This window comes from Micropterus dolomieu, linkage group LG04 (genome assembly GCF_021292245.1).
Source record: "Micropterus dolomieu isolate WLL.071019.BEF.003 ecotype Adirondacks linkage group LG04, ASM2129224v1, whole genome shotgun sequence".
NCBI lineage: Eukaryota > Metazoa > Chordata > Actinopteri > Centrarchiformes > Centrarchidae > Micropterus > Micropterus dolomieu.
In genome coordinates this window covers 28396243-28414668 of record NC_060153.1, presented here as the reverse complement: position 1 = coordinate 28414668, position 18426 = coordinate 28396243, and the positions used below count along the sequence as shown (strand labels likewise).

The window sequence follows — 18426 nt, the reverse complement described above, 5'->3', positions numbered from 1 at the left end:
ATCTTTGGAGGGAGCTTAAAATTCGAGTTGCCAGGCGACAACCTCGGAACCTGAATGATTTGGAGGCTGTCTGCAGGGAGGAGTGGGCCAACATCCCTGCCGAAATGTGCACAAACCTTGTCACCAACTATAAAAACCGTTTGACATCTGTGCTGGCCAATAATGGCTTTTCTACAAAATATTAACATGCTGTTTGTCCAGGGGGTCAAATACTTGTTTTTCCTCATCAGATGGTTATCAATTTTAATAAATTCATATGATGTGATTTTCTGGAATTTTCTTTGGGATTCTGTCTTTCACTGTTAGAATGTACATATGATTAAAATTATAGATTGTTGCATTCTTTGTAAGTGGGCAAACTTGCAAAATCAGCAAGGGGTCAAATACTTTTTTCCCCCACTGTAGATGTTCCACAGTAAAAGCATGATCCCTCCGTTTTCCTAATAGGCTTTCATTTTCATTGCTTCACAACCCTAACAATGGCCTGAAGTGTTCACGTTAATGTCCAGTTTTTCTAGCTTGACACCGATCAACATCTCTGCAAAAAAGAAAAGACTCGAATGAATGAAAACCTAAATTTCTGATGTTTATTTTAAGTTGGTAGCTGGGACCGAAAGAGCAGCAGAGTTTACCATTACAGCACTTAACATAAAACCCTTTAAGCAAAACCTCATAACCACATGAACCACAACAAATAGACCCACTCAGTGTGCTGAGAATCCATGTTTGTCTCCTATATATTAGGAAAAACAACAAATCTTTTATCAGCAGCAACAAAATGTGCCCCAGTGCCCCCCCTAACACACACTTTCTTCAAGTGCCTCAGATCGCTAGTGTGTTGTTCCCTCAGCTCTGATCGAGCCTACCAACTGAACCCTGAGAGCTGGAATATTAAGACGCCAGTGCTGGCTGACATGTTCGCAACAGCGACACCGCAGTAATGAGCGCTGTTGTTGAAAGTAAGAGGGATAAATAATGGAGATGTGGAGCAGGCAGAAAGTCTCTCTGTAATGTTGGGAATCATCTATTATTTACAGGGCTGTGAGAAAGGTAGGAGCATTAAGGAACAGTGGTATAGAAGAAGAATGGGTGTTTCTGAGCTTGAGAACGCATATAGCTTTTCTGATTTGCCACATGTATATAATGTTAAGAGAGAGAAGTACTGTAATGCAGTAAAGAAAAAAAATGTAAGACAAATAACATTCACAACTAGACAGAAAAATAACCGCAGAGGGCAGGAGAGAGGCAGCAAAAGTGTTGGTAGAATATTTCTTTGTGGAAGTGTGTGTGTGTACTCCATGAAATGATGAGCTACATCATCCCAACATCGAACCCTCAGTGTCACACACAAAAGGCTTCTGGGATTGAACACCAGAGGCCAGGAGCAGGCCGAAGTGACACTTGCGGTGATAAAGTGTCACCATGGAGGTAGCTGGGACGGAGATGGAGATTATAGAGGTGACTGTTGGTGACAAAACTGTCACATAACCAATATCTCTGGGAAATACACAACAGGGGATAGAGTAATCTCTCAAAGTGACGGCTGGCCCCAGAACAACCAGCTGAGGTTCTGGTGAGGGAAGTAAATGAACAATGTGCTACGTTCTCCCTTTGGGATTCCAGCAAAGCAAATTAACAGCAGTGCAGTGGAAATACACACATATCCAAACATGCTCATACACACACTCGTACCTGTCCTGTGTTGTAGCTGTTGACGATAACAGCCAATATGAAGACAGCCATGGTCCGATGTTCGGCCTGTAACAAAGAAAGGACTCAGCATATCTACTGTTATACTCCTGCCTGAAGCTTTTCTGTTGCAACTCCAGACCATTCAGTGAAGTAATAAGTTAAGCATCAAAAACTATAGAAAAGAAGATATAAAGTACTGTATTCCTTTCACACAAAACTATTACTCAGTAAAGATATGAAATAAACTACAATCAAACTTTTTTGGTGGACCCTTACAGACTAAAGGAATGTAAATCGTCGACGGACAGACCCAGTGAGCTTTCAGAGGTTTTATACATCTGAACAACTTCTATAAAACCAGACCAGGCGTCTGATCAAGACCTGCTTTAAACGGGACAGTTAGCAATTAAGGACTCGACTATAAATTTAAGTTTTACGGTATATCCCTTTATATTATAACTAAACGAGGGTCACTTTATTTACAAATGTACAAACGGCATTAGTGGATACTCACTGGCATGTAACTGTCAGCCAACACTGACAGGAAGTACTTGTGTCCGTTGTCTTTCACAAGGTCAGCTTGACATGACTGCAGAGAGAGAGAGAGAGAGAGAGAGAGAGAGAGAGAGAGAGAGAGAGAGAGAGAGAGAGAGAGAGAGAGAGAGAGAGAGAGAGAGAGAGAGAGAGTTCACTTCATTGCAGATATTGCTTTCCACTCATGCAGCATTCACAGGTGGCAGTGTCCCCAAACTATGAATGAATACGTGTGGCATAGCACACTGTTGAGTTTTCTTACTGAAAATTCCCTATGTAGGCATGTGGGGAAATAAAACTTAATCATTTAACTTATTCTAAAGAATAACATGAATTTACATGACACACAAGCTCTCGGCACAGTGTCCAGGATTTGATCATGTTTTAGTCTGCTGCAATATGACCCAAAGTGCAGCTAAACTTACTGGTCTTAATCAAAGTCTAATTGACACATTAACAAAATAAAGTGTGTGGGAGAACACGGTTTCCTTATTTTTCTTTAAAAGAATTTAGTAAATGCAGCCAAGGTTTTTGAAACACATTAGTGACAATTAGAAACAATATTTCATCAAGCAAAAACAAAAACACTGCAAAAATTATAGCAGCGTTGCCAATTTCAGATGTGACTGAATCAAACGAAGCAACCAAGAATCAACAGAATTTATCAAAATGTCTGATCCCACTTGTATAGCAATAGCTTTAAGGAAAACATGCAGATGCTTTAATGAAAACATCATTGTGCATGCATTCACACTAAATACATGTGACTGAATTTTATTTTTTTGCCTATTCACACACTTTTTCTTTCGTTCCTTCAGTGAGTCATTATGTGCAGCAGACAGAATTCATAACAACAATAAAACTGTGATGTAAAAAAGCTGATAAAATAAAAACTGTGCGTGAGTGTTTTATATCAAACTTACACTGTCCACAGCCAGGATCTTAGCCCAGATGAAAACCAGCAGCGGCCGCAGCTCTCTGGCTGAACTCTGGAGCAGCTTTAATACGTAGGGGAAGATCCCCACAGACAGGGCCTGGAAACACACACACAAACACAGAGCCCCGGTGTTTATAGAGCAGTATTGATATTGCAGTTATGATCCAGGCCTTGCTGCTGAATGTGTTTGTCCACGTTTGAAAACCAAGACACACCTGTGGTCTGAATTGTAAACATGTACACAGAAATGGAATTTAGCTGAGCAGGAGCTGGGATGCCAAATGCAGTTTTGACTTCAGTTCAAATGTCTGCCAGTTTGCCTTTTGGAGGATTCAGCATGCTACTAACTTGGACTGTGAGTGACCATGCAGAAAGGGCTGGAACTGGCCCAGTGATTATGTCAAATTACATAAGATATCCAACATTTTAAGAAAGTATTACCGTGCATCTTTCAAGTAATGAAAAGAAGTCAATTTTAGTGGTATCATTTTGGCTCGCCAGGTTACAAGTCAGCTGCAGCAAAATGTTTCCTTTCAAGATGGGACTTCGCTGTTTACTTATCACTTCATGTTCTGTTCAACAAGCTAGCTCAGTGTGACCTGTCAATCACAGTAAACACCTAAATACACAGCATTTCTTTCTTTAGGCCACAAGGGAAGGGAATATGCTTTTTCTAGTTCTGTCTGAGAGTTAAATGAGAAGATGGATGCCACTCTGACGTCTGAAGTACGGAGCTGGAGCAAGAACACAACTAGTTTATACTAGCTTAGCATACAGACTGGAGGCAGGGGGAAGGTTCAAAACACATCTAATAACAACTCTAAAAGTTCACTAATTAACATGTTGTTTCAAGTGACTTTTAGAGGTGAATCAATTCCTGCACAGAACGAGGATTGTGAAAGCACATTGAGGAGGGATCTCTTGATGGCCAGTATGAACAGATACAGCAAGAACAGTCTGTTTCAACAAGCATATGGGCACCTGACTATTATTGGAAGACAGACTTAAAAAATTGTGACCCTGTCCTTTAACACACAAATGTGACAGTGTTTTTATCCAAAGCAAATCAGAATATTTCTCAAACTAACTATTTCTAAGTTTGGGGCTTTCCTTTTTCTCTTGGAAAAATCATCTTGCAGCAAAAAGAGCAGAGATCTCCACATTAAAGGGTCAGTACACCCATATTCCAGAAAGACAGTTTCTCACTTTCCTGAGATCTAGAAATCTAGGAGCTTCAGCCCCCACACTAAAACAATGGAGATGAAAAGACTTGTGCTGGTGCTCCTCAGATATGATGTCCTGTTTAGTGTGTGTGCATTAAAACATTAAATGTGAATGCACAGTGTTCATCATCCAGGCTAATTGGGACACCGTTTCTGGAAAGATTAGCTGCTCTTGATACGTCTTTGTATTGATGTAGGTATAAATCACAGAGATATCTCAAAACCCCAGCACATAAAACTGAAACTATTTGCACAGCTACATACAGGAACATTTCACAGCACTTCAATTTTCAGCCAAGGACATTTTGTTAATGTTATCCAAAGAGGAGAGTCATTTTTAAAATGAAACCAGTACTTTTGAACAGGCACACAATCCGAACATACCAGACTCACAGCCCAGGGACCCAGATCCAGAAACCGTCCGAGAAGGTCTAGAGCCCGTAGCCGATGCACCTGACTAAGGAGGACCTGAAAGAGAGCAAAGGTCGAAGGTCAACTGGGCTACCTCCAACCCAAGAGGAGCCTGAGATTAGAGGAGGAAGGAAGAGGATGAGGAAGAGGAGGAGGAGGAGGGGGAAGGACAGCAGGAGAAACGGCAGAGAGGGTGAGGAGGTGGAGTGAAACAGGTGGCTCTCCCACCACTACCGCTAACACTCCACACATGCTTACTCCGTGTGTGTGCCTGCGCAAGCACAAATGTGTGGGCGACAGGGTGCGTCCTCTTGGCCCCATTTCACTTGGCTTCTCAAAGAGATACAGGTTTAGGACGATACCCGTGCATGTATGTGTGTGTGCGCATTTTAGTTTATATGCAATGCAGCGGAGATGCCAAACGGAATCACGATGTAACAGTTTTGGCCAAGGAAAACTATTTTAAGGAGGCATATGGTATGTGCTAAAAATGTATGTGTGTGTGTGTTTGTGTGTGTGTGTGTGTGGTGTGTAGTTTATGCAGCATTAAGCACAATGCAGCACAAAGTCTGTGTGAGGGCTGGACTCCGGTCCATCCCCATGTGACTATCACACGGTGTGTGTGGGAACAAGCATATGGAGGAACCCAGGTCCACACACACTCATATGCACACATTTCAACCAACACATAATGTATAATTCGTGTTCTCTGTGACTTTAACCTGGCGAGCGTTACCACACAAGCAGACGGAGGCCAGGGGAAGACCGGTCCGGGGTTACCTCCAGCTCCAAGGAAGAGCGTGGGAACATGGGTGTACGTGTGTGTGTTCGTTTTTCTATCCTGGTGGGATCATGACCTGACATATCACTCACGCCGTGGGGGCACATTGTAATCAATAGAAAACAGTGTGCTGATATGCCTGGTGCAGGTTTCAAGAAAAAAGTGGTGCCCAAAGAGGAGATTGTCAGAAAAATTACCATCAGTGACCACAGGGGAACACACAGAGTAGTGAAAAAGTCTGTAATTGTTTACATCATCTAAACTTCATATTTTATGAATCGTATTACAGTCTGTGTACTTTATTGCAATCAGACTTTTGTGTTAATGTTATTAGTTTTCCTAAACTCAATGACGGAAGCCGCTTATTCATTAAACTTCCTTTTAAATTGGTTTTATTCTTTGGAAGAAACAGATGATAATATTTTTGTTGGCCTGAGCAAAATAGATAAAACTACAAATATTTGTAAATAAATAAAAGGTCTATTTATGTAATGCTAAAACTGGTCAAAGTAACAAGTAACAACAGTCAAAAGAGAAGAAATGTGATGAGCCCATGAGGACTACAGCAATTTCAAACACCATCTTATTATCGACAAGGTTTGTTTTAATGTAATTTAATTTAGCATTATATATTTTCCACAGAGTCACACACACATTAGCACATTTAATGCACATGATCCAAATAATGCATGAACATACATGTGTCATTTCATCATAGCAGGGATGCAAATACAGTCCCTGAGCACTGCTGCTATATTACAATGCGCAAGAAGGTGTGTGTACATATTTGTCTCCGTTCCTTATTTGTGTAACACCTTGACTCCAATCTCCTTTAGTGTGATGAGTAAGCACTTCCTATCATCCCGCTGTGAGTGTGTGAACCGTGACAGCCACACTGACATGTAATTATATTATTTATGCCTTAAACACTTCACAGACACCTGATGTTAAATATAGGTGAATGTCCTGAAACATCACAATTTAGAGTGTAGTAATCCCTTTGCAAAATCTGTTAATCCTTTCAGGATGACTGTTGTCAAGACAACGCAGCACCGTATCTCTCCTTCCCGAGCTCTGTTGTTCTCCCTTTGCTCATTTCATTAAACGGCATTATTGATGGAGTACTCTCTGTTGACCATTTCTTGACGCTCTTTGCATCGTTCAAATAGAGCCAGATTTTATGTTAGAATCAAATCGTAAATCCTCTAAGAATGCACCGGTCTTTTAAGTTCCTTCTTATGCAACCGTGTGCTTAAAAGGGTATAAAACCTGTTTATGTGTCCATCCGTTACATCAGAGAGCACACGGTAGCCTTGAGATTACTTTGCCCTCATGGTGTAAAGCTGCATAATGTTGCATAATCTTAAAGGATACTGCTGCTTTACTTGCTCTCTCTCTCTCTCTCTCTCTCTCTCTCTCTCTCTCTCTCAATCCATATCAACAGCAAACACACACACACACACACGTTACTTCACACACCATCCAGTGCTCTCCAATCAGTCTGGCTTTTAACGGGTCCCGACAAAACTGCTGTATGGACGCGCTGAGTCAGCAGGAAATTACCATTCAACACGGACAGTGGCACACCACTACTACGCTGTGATATAATACAACATCACAACTGTACAACCCCACGGGATGGTGGTGGTGGGAGGAGGAAGAGGGAAGAGGAGGGGACTGTTGCTCAACAGCTGATGTACACTACAAGGCTTTAGCAAGATTTCACCCCAATTAAAGCATCCCTAACAAATCTAATGCCACTACAGGGAACACAGCCGCCACTGTTCTTATCACACAGGCTTTGTTGCAGGGAGGTGATGAAGAAAACTGTCCTACCAATGCTCAAATTATAGGAAGAATTTTGCTGGGAGATCTTAAGTGGTGACCTGGAAGTAATAGTGTCTGATAAAGATAAATAAATGGAGGGAGAGAGGAGAGCGGTGAGAGTGATAGTAAAAAATGTATTGCTGTAATCGTAATTTTCTAAGGTAATGACTCTTGGCATGTGATGTGTTTGTTAATCAAGATGCTTTTGCAGCAATGAGTTTCCACATGCATAATGGAGAATAAGGCCTCTTTCAACATATCTGATGTCATGAATCTGTAAAAGAAATGGCATTCAAACATAGGTGTCGGTTACAGAAATGTTGCACAATTCCTCTGATCAAACAGTTCTTCAATTCAAGCAGCTGCAGTGCCTGCTTGATATTTGGCACCTCCTCTGCCTTTAATTCAAACCGGAGATATATTACAAGTGTTACTGAAATGTTTTAAGGTCCAATCGTGGAAAATTGCTGTTGCAACTTCATTTTAAATGTGAAGATGAATGGAATAAAGTGACGATACTGGTGTACGAGTGTGAATACTGCTGTCTAGAGAAACTTAATGATGCAAAAAATGAGACAATGAGTGAATTAAAGAGCTTCCTGCATAATATGCATCAGCATATTCCACTATTATTATTTCTTCTCTGCTGTATTTCATATTCTTCAACACTCCCTAAAGTTTACTTTGGTTTGTGTCTTTTGGTTTTGTTGAAATCTGTAATCATGGTTCCTTAAGCCATCAGTATTGACTACTACTACAAATGTTTTCAGATTACACACTGAGTTATAATTATAATGCTGAATTATCATCAAAGCTAACAGAATTAAACAAGACAAGAGACATTTTAGAAAAGCTTCTGCAAAAGATTCCACAGGCTTTATGGACCTGTCTGATTGTGAAAAGCTTCCTTTTCTGTTTGGGGGCCACAGAAACAACTACAGCTCAGTTTGGTGTCTGCTTCCACAACACAAGACAAACAGATGACAAATAACCTGTTAACCGATTAAAGTTTTAGTTTATTCACCCAGTATTCCTCCGAGACAGCAGTTTCAGTTAATGATTGTGTTTCAACCTACATACTGAACTGGTGATCATTAGGTGATCATCACCTGTTTGGTATAACTGTTTAAACATACACCTGCCTACAAAATCCCTGACATTGTGCAAGTGTACCTAGAAGCACTGACACTGTTTTGAAGGCAAAGGGTGGTCCCATCAAATATTCATTTAATTTAGATTAGATGTTAGATGTTAATTGACACATATAAGCATGTATATTTTTGAAAGCATTTTCTCTTGTACAGGACTGTGTGAACAGTGTGCATCAACATAAATCTTGGTCAGATAAAAGGGTACACAAGATATATAAAAATTATAATGATTTTCTTTAATGTTTACTGTTCATAATTTCTAATTTCTCATAGAATCACTTTAATCTTTGTATGCTTTGGAAAAACAACTGAATTTACATATGATACTTAGCGAAAATGAGAAATTGAAATCAAAACAGAGAAAGAGTGTGTTTCTGTGTGTGTGTGTGTGTGTGTGTGTGTGTGTGTGTGTGTGTGTGTGTGTGTGTGTGTGTGTGTGTGTGTGTGTGTGTGCGCTTGTACCTGCAGTACAATAGGGAGCTGCTCAGGAGGGTTTCTGTTCTCCACGCCCATCGTCAACCACACCTGAAATGCCGTCAGCTGCTCCGCAAAGAAAGGACTGTGCTGTGGACACAAAACACACACACACACAGTGCTTGTCATGGTTTTAAAGAATTTATGTGCTTACTTATTCTCTCTCTTCCTCGTGCGCACACACACACACACACACACATACGCGCACACACACGGTAATGAGCCAGTCTGCAGTGACTAGCTTATCATTTGATAAAAGCCCTGACACAATGAGCTAAGAAGTGACACTGCACTGCAGTAACGACATAAATCCTGATCTATCATGATCACCTTCCCTCTCCCTCTCTCTCCCTCTCTCTCTGCAGCTATGGCAGTTTGCCTGATTGATTGGTTGCTGGCCGCAGAGTTTTTGATCACGCTGAGTGTTAATATTGCAGCGGGAATTACGACAGCGTTGTGTAGACTGTTGATGGATGTAGAAAGGAGGAAATATCAAGGCTTCTCGGGTGGATGGCTAAATTAATTTGTGCATAATCAAAGCTTAATAACTCTATACACACTGTCACATACTCACTGATACATGAAGAAAGTGGCGTATGGTGAGCATAGGCCCCGCTTAGAGACTCCTATAAAGAGGCTTTAATGCTGCATTTTGGAACATAAAACTCAAAATAACATTTAGTTTCCTTGATAGAGACCTGATGCTTCATGATAGATAACATTGTATTGGCATCTTAACTACAATTATAGTATCTCTATTAATTAATAAAACTAAATCAGGGTACCCCCAGGATTCTCAAAGTTAAATTTTAAGACTTTTAAAGACCTTTTTAATACCCCCTAGGATGAAATTTAATTCCAACTTCCCTGGCGTACAATGGAAATCCGAATGAATTTTAAGCCCGAGAAAATTATTATTTACGAAGTTACCTGAATTTAATAAAACATTTTATTATAATACTTCACATTCATATTTCATACACTAATAGCTTTTTGGGGGTGTGTTTGTACTCTGATAACATAAAATGAATGATGGTGGGGACATAGAGGTTGAGACCCTCAGGGTTTCTGCAGGTTTCACCGAGTTAAATTTAAGACCTTTTTAATACCACACAGAATGACATATAATACCCATATTATGACCATACCGTGTTAAGTATTATAGTAATGATGAAAAACCAGCGGGACAATATGTCCTACAACTATTTACTTTTATATCAATGTTTTCCCAGCAGCATATAATAACATTTTCTAATGGTATCGTGGATTAAATCATCACAACCTGGAAGCGGATAAGCAACAGAAAAGGGATTCATGTATTAACCAAGTCAAAATGATTGAACAAATCGGCTAGCTACAATATTTGCTAAAGTTCTGATGTGTGGGATTGAATGGCCTCCTGTAGAACACTCGACTGTCGCAGCAATCTCACTTTTAGTTTAAAGGTGTATAACGTCGTCTGACAGTCTACAATTACAAAATACAAAAACATGAAGAAAAAATATTTATGACTTTTGTAAATTAAATTTAGATGAGGGTTTGTAATAGCTTCAAAGGCCTTTCTCCCCCCCCCCCTTATTTTCAATGTATACTATTCATACAGAAATCTGATTTTTCTTGGTGTTTGTTATATCCATATGGCACACTGAAAAAAACCCAATATATTTGGCTGAGGGGCCGTAAGGGGAGCATTATATGGTTAAACATTTATTATAACACTCAAGCATTGTCAAGAGTACAAAATAAAATAGAAGTTGTAAAATCGGTAAAAGATTTTCTCCAGCTCTAAATTCAGTTGTGGCAGAGACCAAGACAATAATGTAAACAGCTGGAGCACATCAGAGAGGAATTAAAGGCTCCGGAAAGAGCAAGACAGAGAGGGAAGATCTACTTTAGTAGTCCTCAGAGGCTCAATTACGGTGCTGGTAAGTGTTTTCAGCCAGAGTGCAGAAGGAAGCAGAGGAAGGATCAAGGATGGAAAACTGCCCCCGGGGGAGCGACGGAGAAGAAGCCCACCTCCGAGGGCCAGGTGGAGGAGAGAAAAGGTAACATCGGGGAAAAGCTGCTCTGCTGCCACTTTCTCGGTTTCTATGGGTTTTCTGATCAGTTTGCACCACAAAGCAGATGTCTGCACACACACACGCCATCATCAGGTCTATCAGCCTCCCACAGCGTGTTTCCATTCCTCTCAGCATGTCCATCACTGTCCCCAGCCATGTCAGTAAACATAACAATACACTGCAGGGTCAGTCATTTTTGTATTTGACACACTTGAAGTATTAGGGAATGAGTATGTGTGTTTGAAAGACGTATAGAGATGCTGTTAGTTGAGGACAGCAAAGGAGCACTGTTGATGTTTACAGGCGTCAGTGGTGGACAGATCCAAGATAAGAGCCATCCATCAGTGCTAGGTATCCAGTGACCACTAACCTATACGCATACACACACACGCTCGCAAAAACACAGACGCAGCACCTTTCTCCCTTTCAACTGAAATAAAAAATAGGTCTGTTTATTTTTCTCTCTCACACACACACACACACACTTACTCTGAAGGCAGTGCCCTCCTCAATGATAGTGGGCAGCTGAGAGAGGCAGATGTCCACGGCCAGGTCCCACGCTTGCCTGTAGAGAGGTGACACACACACACACACACATACATTAGAATTACGACACACATTATAAGGAATAACCACCAAACCACACACATTAGTTACAACTGAAAAGGAATCTCATTACGATCTGAAGCAAGAGAAACAAGTCCATGGTCATGGCTTTCCTTCTCCACCCTACCATTCCCACTCATTCTCCACAGCTTCAGTTTTCGCCCTTGCACTCTCCTCCCTGCACAAACAGCTCTTTAAATTTCCAGCCTCAGGTCCTGGAGGGGGCAGCAAGGAGCCTTGAATCCCTCTCTAAACGCCAGCGTTCTCTCATGGTCGTCATATCTAATTCATGGGGTTATGCAACTCACATCAGACCTTATCGCAGCTTCTCTATTCTTTCTGTCCAAGTCTCTTTTTTTTCCACTTTCCGGCTCCTTTTTCTTGCATCAAATTGAGCTCAAGGCCTCGATGGGGCTTTTTCCTCTCAGTTAGCACGAGTGAGGGGTTGAGTCATGTTCCCAGTCGATGCACTGCGATGTAATGTGATGCTGAACGAGTGACACGGAGTTCACTCTGTCAGAGACTCTCTCTGCTGCTTAAACAGCTTCTCCCATTAGCTGAGAGCAGTATAATAGAGTTGCACTCCTGGCCGACAGCACAGCGTTAAAGGTACCGTGGATCCACTGCTGTTATGTATGTATAACACGCAAACACACGGCAAAGTATGTGGCTAAAAAAACACTGCTGTCTAATAAGAAAACTAGGAGGTACATTTTGGCAGCTGGTATTGTTTTTTCTGTCAACTACTTTTAAATTGTTCTAAAAGTCATCAAAAAGGCAATTTATTCCAGCATTCGTGTCAGCTGGTACAAGTTCAGGCTAAATGGGAGAATTTATAAATTCAGCTGCCACCGCAGCAGGCAAAACATTTAGCCTTCAAGCAAAAATGTCAACAGTGCATTCCTTACTGCATTATTAAGAAAAGGTGTTACTCCTTTTGCAAGGTTTCTGCTGCTATATAAGGTCTGATTTTAGAGAAAGCAGACCATGTAAATATCAGATTGATGGTGTAAACACTGGTTGAACCACAAATGATCCAGCAGATTTGAAGCAAAGACCTCAACTTGCACTTGTACACATATGTTGTATGTATTTACAATGCATTTAGCAAACAAATAATTAGGGGCAGGGGCGAGTAATCGATTGCGTAAATCGTCGAAGCGTCGCTGCATCCGGTGTTTGTGGGATTCCCCCGGACAAGCTCTTGCTACAAGACTGCGCCTTCGACTGTCTAAAGTCTGGGAGTTTTTTAGACAGACACTCAACAACGTCCTTACGGGAGCTTCACTGCAGCACAACTGCTGTCCACGAATACGTGAAGCAGCATGAACACGTGAAGCGAAAGCATCCCGGAGCACTTTGTCTAGACGGCAGCACCGCAGATCGTGTTTACTTCTGTGTCCACACAAGCATGGGTCATTATCAGCACGAGGACACGCAGTATTTCTTTATCACCTTCATGTTAAAAGTAATTTCTTCCCCGCTGCTGTCATGGAAATATTCAGCAGTTTCATATTTTCTATTTATTTAAGGGACACATATGAGCGAGAAACCGCTGAAACTAACAGTACAGACAACAATAACAGTACAGTTATTTTGGATAAATTGGTATGTTAATCGAGTAATAGGGAACTTTTTTCCTTTAGAATACACAAAATTAGTCGTTAGATAAATTGACTAATCGGAAAAAATAACCGTTACATTAATCGACTTGAAAAATAATTGTTATGTACAGCCGTACAAATAAATAACCCTGCTATGTATGATATTTGTGAAATATTTTAAGACTAATAGATGCACATGTCAGTGAAGTTAGAGTTATTTGTGTTCTATTTGACATATTCGCAGAGCATCTGCTATAGTAAGTGCTCGATAGCAGCATGGTTTTAAAAATCACTAACTAAGTCTAATTGGCAATTAATTGAGAGGGAACGTATTTTACAGATTGGAACCAGCAACCCTGTAGTTAGTTTAATGTGGGGGAACACAAATTCCCATCGACAAGGGTATGGTGGTTATATATTTTAATAGTAACTCATTGTTTCTCATGAAGCTCTCACCCAAGAAAGAATTTGGGGGTAAAATTGCCCAGACTAAGATCCAGAATTTTATTGGGTGAGTATTTGAGCGCCTTAGATTGGACTTAGAATGGACTCCCCCTTAGAATAAATTGAGATAACTGCGCCCCACCCCACATCTCCAACTTGAGCCTCACAGTTTGTCTTGGGTTTGCAAGTGATTGTGATAAGTTTGTTTATTCTATGTTAATGATTGCTTTTGCACAGAAAATAATGGAAGTTTATATTATAATGGGCTATGTGGTTGACTTTTTCAGGTCCAAGCCCCATGAAGCCACTTACTTTCCTCTACATGCTGTGTGAATGTACTATTAACTTGCATGGCTGCTGATTCCGTGTTCAGCCTTTTGTAAAATGCCTGTGTGAAGTCAGTATAATGCTCATCTGAACTTGATTATTTTAGCTCTTTTCTTCGTTTTTGGGATCCAGTAGTTCTTTATTGTTTACTGTTTGTTCTCTTTTGGCCAGTTTGTTTCATTATGTATTGTACCTTATTTTTTAATGCATTAAAAACTAAACAAAAATGTAATTGAAGGGGTTAAACAGTAGGTATCAACGAATATAAGAAAGTAGTAAAATAATGAAACCTTCCAATAAGTCTTTACATTATTCGAGAGGCAAATAAACCCTTTTGGTTTAATGTCTCCATATGAAATGTTTTCCATCATCAAGAAATGTATCAACAGGATATTTCTTAATTTTAAGTACTGGTATTGGAATCTGTGTAGAAATTTTGTCAACAAATTTCCATCCCTGCTGGGGTTTATCTAATCCAAAGGTGTGCAAACAAGCAGATAGAGCAGTCTAATCAGCAACGACACGCTCACAGGGAGGAGGCTGCCGCACCGTTTGAAATGACAACATTGACTTGCATGATGCCTGCCAATAGGAATGAGTAACTCACCAAAACCAAGTGTGTGGTGTGTGAGATGAGGGGACAGCCGACAACAGAGGAGTGCAGGGGACCAGTTGGTGGCTGACTAAGCTCTTTTTCCTGTTGGCTGCAGAGTGGTGCAGCGACGCGCACTGACAATACACATATAAAGTAGACACACACTCCCACACAGAAACTGCCCACAAGGGAGTAATCAGGTTTATCTGCTATCCTCTATTCTGCTCTGAATAACAATTGCTGTTTGTTTTTGGGCACCAACATCGATCAACAAGCCCCTAAACTGCTTAATTCCCCCTCTCCATCGTCATCCCCCACCCCCATCTATGCTGATCCATACTTTTATTTTTCTAGCACTGCCTTTTATCTCTGGCACATCCAGTTTTTATCGTTCACTCAGTCTTGTTTCCCACACTCTTAAAGCACCTCTCCGTCGTTATTCTGTCCTCCTTAATACTGCATGTGGCTACTGCGAAACAAAGTGCAACTCCCAATTTCTTTGGCGGTAAACAGTGCAATACACCAGCAATCTAAAATAATGGGCTTGTACGAGTGAGGAAAGACAGACTAGGGCTTGCTCAAGGAGCAAGGAGCAGTGTTCTTTACATCAAGTGATGCCAGGGACTTACACAACAAGTCGCTGCTTGAGGCAAAGAAAGTGAGAAAGGTTTTTGTTTTTTTCTTTTCGAGCCACATAATGAGTGGGAGAGATAGAGGCATTTATAGAAGACCAAGAAGAGAAACAATGGAGAGTGGGAGAAGTATTTGTGTAACTAAATGGAGATAGATGATAGGATAATGTTTCTTACATAGTGTGGAGGCGTATGTAAAGTCAATGGACAACAGGAGGCTTTTGAGCGCCTGTGTGTCTGTTTAACAGTCTAGTAATGAGATACATGGAGGACAAACCGGTAAATGGTTAAAAAGCCTCAAGCTGTGTGAGTGAAAGGGACAAGACTCTTAGATTTGTGTTGTGTAGTAATTAAAAAAACTTTTTTGGTGGACTGGTATAGTTTTATTTTTTGTTTTGGTACAAGTGCTTTTAACCTACATCTGCCATGTTTAGCACAACTTGTCTTGTGTCTGTCTGCACAGCATTCAGGACGACTGAGGCTGCTGCCGGTGAAGACTGTGTCTGCCTCTGCTATGAAGCAGACAGCAATACATACAGCAACACTGCCAACAGCTAACATACAGAAATAACTGACAAAACAACCATGGAAATTATACTTAGCATGAACGAGGCGTGTGCATATGCCACCGCACAGAAGCAAATAAAAACAGCTACATGTTTTGTCTCACACTCTCTCAACAGCATTTATTTTGAGAGTGATTATAGCATTTCATTTTGTTTTTCTGTGTTGTATGATGAATGTTGCTTGAACTATGGGAATGAAATGTGTATTATTGGCTGATGGACCACTTTTGTCCTATTTTTACATGAAGTGGTTGTAAATGAGAGATCATGCTCTACCATCTGAGGTCTGACTGCGATGCTCCGTTTCTCACACTATTTTTCGACACGCACAGTTGTGCCTCCATCAGGAATACGCTGATATTTTGGCAAAAACTTTTTTTTGCTTTATCACTCAAGAGTTTGTTGAGAAGATAAATGTCGCTGTCATCACTGTTAATTCTGTAGAGAAAAACAGCTCAACACCTGGATCCAGGGAACAGCTAACCTTTGAACCCTTTTTTTTTGTTGTCGTGTTCTAATTTGTTACCTAGTCATCAAAACATCTAAGACTCTCCTGGGTTTTGTTGAGTCAGGATACTATGTAAACCCAACTGTGAAAAACTAATATGCTGCATACAGTCACCAACCCCAGTGTTGTTGGGCAGTAATTAGCTCCAAAGGGTAAAATCCCTGCCAAACCACAGTGTCCTGTTTTCTGTTTCTACCTGTGCTAAATCCACAAGATACAATGTGTACAGTAAAAGATGCAATATAACACTTTTAATGAAATAAGCCCCTGCTTCCAGTCTTTGTGCTAAGCTAAGCTAAACATGTCTTAGACCAGAACATGTGCTGAATGCCAGAGTTGAAACTGATAAGTAAACAAACATATTTCCAAGACAGTTAGAGTATTTCTTTAAGCTTTGTAAAGTATCTAGCAGGTGGTCTGTTACTTATAATAATAAGAAAAATTACAAAAACAAGAAAGTACTAGCTGTGGAAAGCTGTTTTAGAGAAGAGTTTTCATTTAATAAAGGAGCCCAGAACATTTGGCAAATACACCCTGAAGCAGATTTGCCATGTGTGCGTAAGTGACCAAGTTCATAGCTTTTTTTAATCTCTCTACTGCTACAATCTTTAAATACACATATAATACCATAAATAACACAACACTGTCTCATGTCAAATCAAAGAATGTACAGTATGTGTTAAAAGTCTGTTCATCCTTTAACTTCAGTGTGTATGGACAAACAGCAAAGCCTTCTGGATGACTGTTCTTCCTCTTGCCTTCTGCTCTACACAACCAAGGACATCTGGGTATCTGTGTGTGAGCGCAGTTTGTGTGTGTCTTACCACATGGCGTGCATGTATGTAGGGGGCAGACGGGGACTGCTGACCGGTGTACAGTTGTATGACCTCATTATCCTCTCTGCTAAAAGGAAATTGCGAAACAAGCTGGCCACCAGCAGGTCCTGACGAAATAACTTCTGGAACAAATCTAAAGACAGAGAGAGCAAACAGAAATTGTCCGTCAGGTCAGAGACAGAAGAGAATAAATACAATTAACACAAAGGCAGGAAGTGAGGGAAAACAGAGGAAGTTTAATTAGAGCATGTGAGTATGCTTACAGATATAGAGAGACAGTGATTTGCAGATTAAAGTGATGGGCCGCAGTCACATTTTCATCAGCTCATTAATGAATTCACTAATTCACTTTAATGGGGTCAGGCCAACCCCATGCCTATCTCTGGCTTATGACTGTGATTCCCCTCATTTTGTGTGAGGGAGGGAATGTGTGTGTGTCAAGGACATTATACAAGAGACAGTGTCTGACAACTCCTGTGTCTACTATTAGTGTTACACCCATAGAGTGCAAGCTGACTCAAGGGGTGACACATTTTAGAAATGATTTACACTGAAAGAATAAACACAATGTATTAAATGAGTTGGCCTGTCCTCAGTTGTTTTACTTATTCTGGTGTTAACTGCCAACTGAACTTTGTTGGAAAAATACAAATGACAATATAAAACAATAACAATATAATACAAAAATCATAGTTTGATATAGGAGTATGAATATTTCCATTTAAAATCAATCGCCACCATGGCGACCTGTCAATCGGGCTAGAGTGACTCGTACCCACGGCAGTGTCTAAATTGCAGTTGAAAAAGCTTATTAGGAGTTGGCTGTTCACTTTCTCTGGTGAGTACATTTAGTTTTAAGCCTGTTTTTCACTAGACAAAATTACCATACCGGTTAAAATGCCAGTTAACGTGAATTAAAGATGCACATAGCTAACCAAGCTAGCTAGCTCCGCACACAGCCGTTGGCTCCACAGTCTCTTCCAAATCTGGTCACGTCCGGTGCCGCTGGTTGCAAAAACTCAACATGGCGCCGCCCTAATGGCCAAACACGAGGCTTCAAAGCGGCAGTCCACAAACCAACGGATGACGTCATGATCACTACGTCCACTTCTTACACTCTGGCTCTAACCGTCTATATTCTGTTGCAGTTTAAACGTTTAAGTGATTGAGCTGCTGTGTGTGTGTGTGTGTGTGTGTGTGTGTGTGTGTGTGTGGTGA

The 18426-nt window shown here is 40.7% G+C and overlaps 1 protein-coding gene across 4 annotated transcripts in view; it reads right to left on the bottom strand.

The window, feature by feature from the left end:
• The window catches only part of rptor (regulatory associated protein of MTOR, complex 1), a 192223-nt gene that overhangs the window by 51587 nt on the left and 122210 nt on the right, over positions 1-18426 (bottom strand). For all 4 annotated transcript variants that reach the window (XR_006824712.1, XM_046046575.1, XM_046046577.1 and 1 more), the window contains exons 11-16: positions 11580-11655; positions 9019-9120; positions 4771-4854; positions 3150-3260; positions 2207-2281; positions 1693-1758 (exon numbers count right to left, since the gene is read on the bottom strand). Coding sequence is in view for 3 of the 4 variants with exons in the window: in XM_046046575.1 (XP_045902531.1) it covers positions 1693-1758; positions 2207-2281; positions 3150-3260; positions 4771-4854; positions 9019-9120; positions 11580-11655 (514 nt within the window). In the remaining variant the exon portion in view is untranslated. The remainder of the gene's footprint in view (positions 1-1692; positions 1759-2206; positions 2282-3149; positions 3261-4770; positions 4855-9018; positions 9121-11579; positions 11656-18426) is intronic.